General features: G+C 40.5%; 1 protein-coding gene across 1 annotated transcript; it reads right to left on the minus strand.

The window, feature by feature from the left end:
• Positions 1 to 1,833: 1,833 nt before the first annotated feature.
• Positions 1,834 to 4,772, minus strand: LOC110067046 (uncharacterized). The gene has a single exon (XM_020774322.2). It carries the CDS (start codon positions 4,700 to 4,702, stop codon positions 2,477 to 2,479), a length of 2,226 nt encoding a protein of 741 aa, XP_020629981.2. The 5' UTR covers positions 4,703 to 4,772; the 3' UTR covers positions 1,834 to 2,476.
• Between the last annotated feature and the right edge of the window lie 5,787 nt (positions 4,773 to 10,559).

A 10,559-nucleotide genomic window follows, 5' to 3' on the forward strand; every position in this document is an offset into this window, starting at 1 on the left:
AATCCACAAAAAAATGTTATTCATACGGGAAGTTATTAAGCGAAAACAATTTTCCCATCTTAATTATTCTAATTAGCCGCTGACAACTCTTGTCATCGCGTTGTCAAGTAAGGAGAGGTTACGTGACAGCTAAGCACGTGTGTTTGTGTTTCACAAAACACACGCGATTCGCCATCTTGCAAGACACGCAACGCTTTACTCAAAAAAGAGAAAAGCTGGTGAAAGAAAATTCTGTCTTGATTTCTTCAGCAATTTATTTGATATAAACTATATTTTTATTTTTATTTTTTATTTTTCACTTTATTTTAATATATTTTTTAAGTTACCCTCGACTCTCGACATTTTACCCTCGACTTTCGACTCTCGACAATTAGATACACTCTCAAAGTCGTCGTCTTGTGAAATCTATGAATTCTTCGGAAAAAAAAAAAAAGATCGTGTCCCTTTTCTTCGTCAGAGCCAAGACCAAAGAAAGGGAAGAAAGCATTCAGCTGTGAATCGGCAGCAGACATCGCTTCGAGCGACAAAGGTTCTTTCTTCAACCAAGGCGAATGGCTACAAGAAATCGCAGAACATGAGCGCAAACCGGATACGAGTGAAAAGCAGTCGTTTGAAATGAGTGCAAGCCGTTCTAAAATTCGGTTAGAAGAAACCGAAGAAGAACAAGAAGATGTTGGATCGTGGGCAAATTAAAGTTGAATGGTCGAACCATTGTTTCCCACCGCCGCGAAAATTTGTCTGTTTCTTGTTACCTGTCAAACTACCCTCACCCGGACGATCACACTATACGAACTGTCAAACTACTATTGTTCAAGAAAACTGATACTTTCTTTTATGGATCAACACTTTATTTGCTTGACGCCTAGGTGTCGCTAATCTCATTGCGGTCGAGATTCTATTTTTCCTTGTTTCTCGATATGAAAATTTTGGGCGAGTTATGCATGCATTTTGAACTCCAAGTTGGCAGCCCCTGGACCAATTTGGCTGAAATTTGGCCAAATTGTTGTCAGATAGCTTACCTACAAAACCGTGTCTGCGAATTTTAATTCTTCGTTTCATTTCAAAGGTATAGCCTATTTTCCACTGGTGGTGGCAATAACTTCTCATCCCCGAATATATTTGCTTGTAAAAATAAAACGAACACACATTCCAGAAATCTGAGACATGGTTTTTCAGGCAAACGTGTGAAGAAATGAAAACCGTATTAATCGTTTTCTTCCGTTTGTTTTTGGTGAGCATGGAACTTAATGAATGAAAACACTTAGCTTTGCAAAAACCTCATTTTTTAAGCGCATTATAGTTTTATACCTTTCAAAGGGAATTAGCTGTAATCATGATTGTTCAGCTTTCAAAAAATATACGGTTTATAGGGGTTTTTGTTGAAACAAAGAGCGCTAGAACGATCCGCGCGCAGACGGCCCCGGTGGGTTGGCTGATACCTTAATATTAGGGGTGGCGAGTGGTCCTTCGAAAACCATGGATATCGCAAAAATTTTTGCTGAATTTCACGGGTCTCGCAGTCTCGTTTTTTAGCGGTTATGTGCGTCTCGCAGTCTCGATTTTTTACAAGGCTAAGAAAGTCGCGAAGTACCGATTTGTTTATTTTTTTTAGTAAAGTTAAATGACATTACAACATCTTAGAACCTAAACGTCTTGAGTTCGCATTTAAAATACTTTAAAGTCTCGGTCTCGCAACTGAAGAAATCAAAATGTCTCGGGCTCGCAAAGAAAAACGCTAATCTCATCGTCTCGCAAAGTCTCGCATTTACATCCGCCACCCCTAATATTGACACTTTGCGTGACTGTTATGATTCGAATAAATTAATCACTTCGTTCCGTGAACTTCCAGTGACTGTTTATTCACCTGTGTTATTGTAATCAAAGTAAAATAATAAATAGTATTTATTCATCATTTTACCTTAAAAACTCCTTTTACTTTTGAGTGCAATAGTTTCCTACATGAAAAGGTCGGGGATGGTCGTCGTCTCGCTTAGGGGTGTAAATCAAGGATAACAGCCTCACTTAGGGTGTTCAGGAAGAACGCCACTATTTGTCGGTGTCAAAGTATCTTGTAGGGTGCACTCGAAGAGATAACAATTAAAAAACGCTCTCGTTCCCGTTTTTAGGCTCGATTTCCGCCGCTCTCTCGCCGGTCTACTAGCGCGGACTCCTTTCGCGAACAGCGGCTGGTAATCGAGCCTACTCCGTTTGAAATGGTATCTTAAGCTCCAAACAACCTACAGATTGGTCGCCTTTCAGGGCTTAATGCAAATTTTCCGACGGAAACATTCCTAACCACGACTAATACAAACTCACTTCAGATTGTTTCGTATCAATGTACCCGATTTGTAATAGCTTATGTACTAGACAGGCCTGGCCTGAATATTCGAAAACATTACAAGGATATTTGAAATGTGCAAAGTATTAGACTAATCAATGTCATTAGAAATAGCTTTAAAAATCGCTAACATCTCGGTTATTGTCCGTCGGTAAGTGACACGTTTAGGTTATATTGCATTTGTTCAGACCCATTTAGAGGTTTATAACCAAGCAGTTCCAAAACAGAGCGACAAGTGTGTTCGATGATATTAACAACACAAGGATCAATGTCAAGCCGCCAGTTATCGACAATAGCTTTAGAATTCCTTTTCGTCGAGTAATTGTTTTTAGAGCTGTCCCCTCTCCCTGTTGTGTGAAGTTTAATCCATTCGAGGGTGCTGTTCACCATTGCAAGTCCAGCCATTTTGTACACCCTTCGTAACGTTTCCGTTGGGTTTCCAGCTAGATCTTCGTAGCGGAGCATATGATACCGACTTTTCATCCAGCCAGTAAGATTTTTGAATATCTTAACATTCGCTTCAATTTGTTCGCAAACCCTGGCGCTGTACATTTTTATTGAAGGGCGAGGAGCAGTGTCGTTTGCGCCGAGGATTTTAAAATTCTGCCAAGTTTGCATACCAACTTTCATGTGCGAGAAAACTACCGGTCGGGGATCACGAACTAAATAAATAATCGTACAATTAGTTGAGTTACAAAGAGGAAAAAGCGAGTTGACCGTCCCATTCGGTATTCTAGGTGTGAGAATTTTCATGACTGTTACATTATAATTCGACTTGCAGACGGCTTCCATATTCCTCGTGCTCAAGAGGTCGCATTTCTTTCGTGGTGTGCCAAAAAACGTCTTTTTAGCGCACAATGGTGGAGAGGACAAGGCAATGCTGGAGAACCGTCGGAAGCGTTCGATTTGTTTAACATAGGTCAACTGGGAGAACTCGCAACGTAACATCCCTGCAAGGAATTGCATCGGTTTGGGGTCCTTGAGATGCTGCAACGGGCTATTAATAATTCCATGAAGAGGCTCAAATAAATAGAAGACGTCTGGATGTTGGTTGAAAGCAGCTCCTAGAAACGATGAACCGGTCCGTGGCTGCGCCACAATGATAAGGTTTGTTCTAGAGGATGTCACGTCCCCAGGTGTAGCAATGTCATCGACTTGCCCCAATTTCTGTTTCACGGGTTCTCTGCGTATACCAGCTACTATTCGGCCAAAACCCAACGTGCTAACAGGTAGAGATACGTTTGTTTTCTTCTCCGCTCCTACTGCAGTCAATCCTGAAGGTGCGCGTTTTCTGACATTTGTCCGCGCGTCGATGACGTGTCTGAATGCGTCTCCAACAACTTGAGAGTTATTACGTGGGGCTGGCTCGGGTTTCGTCACGTTTGCCATTGCAGTTTTGCTTATGTCTGCGCGTCCATCTTCAATCCGTTTATTAAGAGATTTTTGCCCGCCATTGTTGACTCTTAACGAATCGCCAATAACAGAAGAATTCTCGTGCGGGGTCGAAGTTGGTTTGCTGATGTCTGCTAGGGTAGATCTGCCTCCATCTTCCAATTGCTTACCAATTTGTACCGTCGTTTGTTTTGCGCTGGTGTTGTGCCTAAGACCATATTCAGGAACTGACGATGAGTTACCATTCCGAGTTGAACCAGGTTTCTTCGTCAATACAGTCACCCGTTTAGATTCCAGTGGCTTTTGATCAGCTCTGCGCGCATCGCCTCTGAATGAACCGAGCATTGAAGAGGACAAATTATTCAGAACTGTCCCTGCGCCTGACGCAGCAGTCACGCTCTTAGTTATATTACGTTGCATGGCGGCGATTTTATCTCTAAACGCTTCACTGATGACTAACCTTAAATTCTTAATGTATTTTCGCGCATCTGTAGGTGTGTTGGTCGTGCTGCTATTTCCTATTCGATGAAAGGTTCTGTGTGCTCGTTTATCTCTGAATAAACGCCTAATAACTGACAAACTTGATTTCTTCACGGGTGCAAGACTGTCCCCCTCTGCTTTTAGTGCATTTGGGTGTTTCCTGTTGTCCTTAATATGTGAATCTCCTCGTACAAACGGTGAGCCAGAAGATCGAATCCGTCGCTGTGATTCCACAAGAGCTTCGCGTCGCTCGGATATTTTCCTGACTGAACTCGTCGTCGCCATTTTTACATCTTTTTGCGTTTGTTTCCGAGTAACACGAACCCCTTGAACATCAGCGTTGACCCGTGCGAACATTAGATACGAAGTAAATAACGATGCAATGACCAGAAGACCGAGCAAGCGGATGAAAATGTTCCTTCTTGAAGCGGTGGCCATGACAAATTTTCCGAGACAGCCCAATCTAAAGGTCATTGTTAGTTCTGATGACATCCGATCACGGGATTTGGTTCAGTTTTCAGCCCAGTTATTGTAATTTCCGGGCTGCCGAGTGAGAGTTCACGTGCCCCAAACCGTTTGCTGTCTGAAGCATAACTTACTCGTCTTCTTAACAAAGTAGACGATTCAAGACACTACAACGCACAAAGTAGGGAAAAAGTGCCGGTAAGGACATTTGTAACGTTAAAGAAGAAATGTAGTTGGGTATTGTAACGAGGAAATCCACCATAGCTCAGTCATTCCTTTGTTGATTGGATTATAGGTGTCCCAAGCTCCAGCCCGATTAAAAGGCATCTTATATTTTATTTACTCGCCATGCAAACAGCCGTGTTAACAGGGGCACAGTTTTGAGGGCAAATTCTCAAAGAAAGAGGGGGATAGGGGTGATGCGATTTCTCTAGGTATTGTGTTAAATGTCGCTCTACAGTATTTAAAAAAAATACATCTTAGTTAATTAACAAGTCAGAAAAACAACGAGGTGCATTAATTACCGTTTTTCATATCAATGAAGCAGTCTTTTCAACCAAATATCTATCTGATCCATGGGTTGTCAGGGTAACTATATTTATCAGAAGAAGTCAGTAAAATCATTGGACAAGATTTTTTGACAGATAAATATGTTCTGCTCCAGTTAAGTAAAGTTTTTTTTTTCACGCCGGTTTCTAAGGTGAATTTATTTTTGAATTGGATTCTGTGGCTCCACCACTCTCACCAGGTAATTAGGAAACGTTCAGTTGTGTAAACGATTGATTAATTTTGCGGGGGTCTTTGTGGTCAACGACATCTTTTTAACGAGCATCATTTGGCCTATGTTTTCATTATGTCTAGTATTTATTTCAATGTCGCTTTTATGAGGGCTTTTGTCATGTAGTTAGTCTACGAGTAAACAATTTCCATCTTTCGATCGATTGAAAGAAACTGTAAATGAATGCCAGCAGTCTCTAAGAGTGCTGCTTTTCCAGCGTCCATGTACACTTAGTTACAGACTGAGGTATTCACATTAAACACCATAAGAAGACACTGCTAATGTTGTTGACCGTAACTTTTAAATATTCACTGTACTGAATTGACTTTACGGCAGGTGAGTATTAGTATAGGAAGCCGAATGACTGCGAGTGTAAGTAAGGATTTACACTAAAGAGTGATATTGCCATATAGCGAGAAGCCTCCGCACAACAGACGCTCTTTAGACCCGTCACGCAATCTTAGGAAGATTGTGTGACGAGCTTAAAGAGTGACTGCTTAGAGGGCTATTGCTGTTTTGCGCTGTCACGCAATCAAAAATAAAAATCGTAATCATTAAATTAAGTCAAGAATCTGGGATACAATAGATGATTGATATATAAGCAACCTCGCAAGATAAAAGTCTGTGCGGTTTTTCATTCGAGAATAATTCGTTTCATCCAAATTTATAGAACTTTGCATGGAGACGCCATGTTGGTGCCCTTCCGAGGGGCACCAACATGGCGGTCATAAAGTAGGCAGAAACATCTATTACTTGCTGATAATTTTAAGAGGAAGAGAATAAATATGATACCGAGTAAATGCATTGTGTCTACAACACAGGCAACAAATGCAAGGAATCGTTGATGTACTTGTAATATTTCGATATAATTCTGTATCATCTTCAGAATGAGGTGACATACAGGTAGCAGAAATTTAAATACTGCAAGATGGTACATTAGCATTAGCTCGTGAAAATACAAAACAAAGACGATGCTATCAAGAGAATAGGCATATTTTCCTACTGGCTTTTAAACCAGTGTTCAAATATGGTGCTGAACGCTTGATATGGTAAGCTTCCTGATATAGTAATTATCATCGCGGTCTATTATGTTTGTGTTACCACGTACGGTTTGGGTGAGAAATTCTTTGTTCATTGCAGTAGAAGGTGGGTTGTTCTCATTGATAAAAATGTGCGGTAAGTTGTATAAACGTTGTATGTGTTTGATCTGATCACAATAGCGTAGATGTTGACATATAGCGCTTTCTTTGTCCGTGAGCGGATGTTCTTGTGTGCGGACAAGCAGAGTTCTGTCCGTTTTGCCGATTTACGAAGAATTGCAACCGGGGCAAATGAATTCGTATACAACATTTGATTGGCGTTTTGTCTTTAGTGCTTGTGAAGAAACATGATTTTGTGGTCTTCTGTTTTATTCGGATGTCCATATTCGGGTCGACGAGACATCTCCGGAGCTTAAGCTTAAGCTTCTTAACAAGCTGTGTTTTTAGGTCACCGTCGAATGGGATGGTAAGCCAGATAGTTGAATGCTGGTTGTTGTGGGAGGTGCCGTTGGTAGAAGGATCTGGGGCCCTGTTCTGTGCATTCGTAGTAAAGCGATCAATTAATAAGTTCGCAAAACGTTTAGGAAAACCGTTCCACGATAAAAACTTTCCTTTTAACTTGAGCTCGGTTTTAATTTTGTTGGGAGTGCAGATTCGGTGTACGGGGTCAATCAGTGCTCTAACCCAAGAAATCTTGTGCTGCCAAGGGACAAAACTTTCAAAGTTAGTGTACTGTCCAGTAAAAGTATCTTTCCTGTAGATGCCAAGACCATCACTAGCGATGTTGATGTCCAGAAAGTGCGGAGTGGTATTTTCGAATAAGTCAAAGTTAAAGCGGATATTTCGATCAAACTTGTGAAAGTGTTCAAAATCGTCTTGATTGTGTTGCGTTTGAGGAGAAGGAGTGTGTGTGTGTGTGTGTTTGATAGCACTGTGTGTTTGCTAGCACTGGACCAAGCGAGCCACCCATGCTAACTATGCCTGCCCATACATAAACAATAGCCTCCATTTGGCGCGAAAATATGCTCGGATATTTGTCCGCGGACATGATTTGTTCCGAGAAGTGAACAGTTTTCCGAGAGCGTAGCTCGAGGAAAACTGTGAGCTTCGAGGAACAGATAATGTCCAAGGACAAATATCCACACATATTTTCGCCCAAAATGGAGGCTATTGTGTTTATTATTCTTCAAATCTTTTTCGCAACGCGCACAGTTTTGAAAATTGGGGAATATTCTCGGATATTCCCCAGTTTTAGCTGGGGAATATTCGGTCACTTGACGTGTTTAGACCAATCGCGCGAATGAAAATATTTGATGGATTATAAGTAGCAATATTTAATCCTTGTTGATTTATATTTGATTTAAACTTATTTACTTTTAAACTTAAACTTCCTGTCCAAAATTTATTTAAATTTAAAACAAATTTCTATTTAAAATTATTTAAATATATTCGATACTAGTTCATTTTCTTATTTAATCTTTTTATCCATTTAAATTTAAACTTTTAAATGTCTTTTAAGCCTTATTGCATTATTTCTTTAAATTGTTTAAGTTTCATTTAATCCTTGTTATTCATTTAAAATTAAACTTTCAAAATTCTATGTGAACCTACAAATAAGTGTTTGATTTAAACTGCGAAATTCTATTTAATCTTCCTGGGGCGAGCTCGGCCAGGGTCACGCATGCAGGTCACATATTCATCATCGGCGACCATTTTGGTTTTAGATGTAGCATCAGGACGTAAATATGAACGAAGGAACCAAGAGTAGAGTGTCCCAATTACTAAGCAAAACATCCAGGCTTTTCCCTTCGTCCTCCAGCACTGCTTCGAACCCTACTGTGAATGCCAGTCGCTCAGCAGCGATCCGCAGGCGACGATCAATTTTAAATTCTCAGGCGTGCCGAGGGAATGCTTCGGGAAAGTACGCCTGCCGGCCTCTATGGGCGATTGAACTGACAAGAACATTTGAGAGCGACATGTAAAAAGGTCTAAAAAGTTTCGACAGGCCTGGACGAAGCCTGCAGATGAATCAGTTCTAAGACCTTCATAGCTTAGTTTTAACTGGATGTCTTTTTGGGATTTTCCCTTGCGATATGAGATCATGGGGGCTCGTACAGTGTATCAATTTTCATTTGCTTCATCCTTACAAATTTTTAAAAAAGTAAAGAAAATATACTCACCTTGCCTGATTTTTGTTGTTCAGTTGGCCTATTTCATCGTTTTTGTTTTTTGTTTGGGGGGGGGGGGGGGGTGTTTGAGATGTTTGTAGCAGCTTTCTATAGACTTTTATTTAAAAAAGTAGCATTTTATTTCGTTGCGCGTCCTTATCCTTCGATATTTTATACTCCTGTACAATACCTTTTAGAGCGCTCAAATTCTCAACGGCCCAAAGTGTAACACAACACCGCGCACTTTAGGTGGTCACGTCCCACTCGATATCCGTACGCAAGAGAAAATGATGCCGTACATAAATCATTAATAGGGACTTTAAGATACGCTACGGCGAGGTGCTACTACCGCTACTTTGGCCGTGAGGGACTAGGCTGACAACGGTGTTTTACCCGCCAAACTCAAATGATTAAGATTTTGCTGTACGGCAACGGTATGTGCAGTCTCTACGTGTCTTTACAAAAATGACTACTTTCAAGGAAACCAGAGATTATTCTACTTTCATACGAAATAGGCTTGATTGATGACAATGATTTCCTTCTCTTGTATCCGTCTTACATCTCCCAGAAGTCAGATTTGCCTTTTAGAACTTGATAGAGCCGCCCGTAATTCCAACCACAAAACAAAATATAAACTCTGATATAAAAGAGCTCGATGTCAACACGGACAGGTTGTTCGTACAACGATTACGTGATAAGCCCGAAAATACGAAACTTTCGATTATAATAAAATACATTTTGAACAGTAATAAACAATTACAGCTGAGATTAGAACATACGAAGCTTTCTTATAAACGGCTGTTCGGCCCGATACTAATATGACTAAATTGATCCTCTCATGGTAGGTGTTAAAATCGTTCAAATTTTCTGTATAAATGACAAAGAAACAATGATCTTAGAACTGATTTTTATGATTGAGAACTTTATCTTCAAACTAGGCTGTTCAAACAGTGAAAAAAGCGTTAAAATGAGAAGTAAACAGCATGCTTATACTCACGTAGAGGAGAGTACGTGAAACCAAGCACTTTCCCGTAGTAGAAAGCAAGGCTACGGCGAGAAAGCCATACTGGTACGCGCGTCATGACGTCGCCGGAAGTGATCTTCACTATCTGCCGCCGTACTACAGCCTAGCCGTACCATATCTTAAAGTCCCTAGATCACAACTACGGCAACATATGGTCAATCAGAACACTTGTCAGGAATAACAATCCCGCCCCTTTTCTGTGGCTGTTTACGGGAAAAGAACACGCACTTGGAGCGTTTGGACGATACTACAGATACGATATATTGTGGAAGGTAACTAGTTCATCATATTGTAATTTAATCAAAGTTGGTATATTGCAAAATAGGCACAATAGGCTTTTTTATGAGGTTTTTTTCATATCGTAGGTGTCGACATTTTCCAGATTTAGTTGAACTTCTCGAATTTTCCGCCACAATTCCAGTAGCTTTACTTCTTAGAGCGCGCTTTTAAAAATAGGAAAATTTGTATTTCGACATACCGGGACATTTCAAGAGCTGGTGTCCATGAAAACACCGATAGCATTTGTATTTTAGCCTCATGATATTCAAGCAAAAGTGGAGGAATACTTGCACAACTGTCGCCACACATGAGGCGTCCTTTTTGAAAAGAAAAATATAGTCCGTAACTGACAACGAAACGTAGAGTGCCGCATCCATTCGAGTCAAGGACTGCCCGGCACAGAAATGGAAATATTATGCGTCAAACGCTTTTGTCTCAGCTTTATTTAGCCTCAAACACAATACTTTGGATTTCTGAAAAATTTGAGGGTGCTGTGCGGCCCGCTTCCCAAAGCAAGACCAAAGCCAGCGATTTTTCTAACCTATTTATGGCCTGACCCTTTAATTGAATTAATACCCTGTTTCAGACTTGCCGT

This window comes from Orbicella faveolata, unplaced genomic scaffold, assembly GCF_042242905.1.
Source record: "Orbicella faveolata isolate gen_17 unplaced genomic scaffold, um_ofav_v1 contig_46, whole genome shotgun sequence".
Taxonomy (NCBI): Eukaryota; Metazoa; Cnidaria; class Anthozoa; order Scleractinia; family Merulinidae; genus Orbicella; species Orbicella faveolata.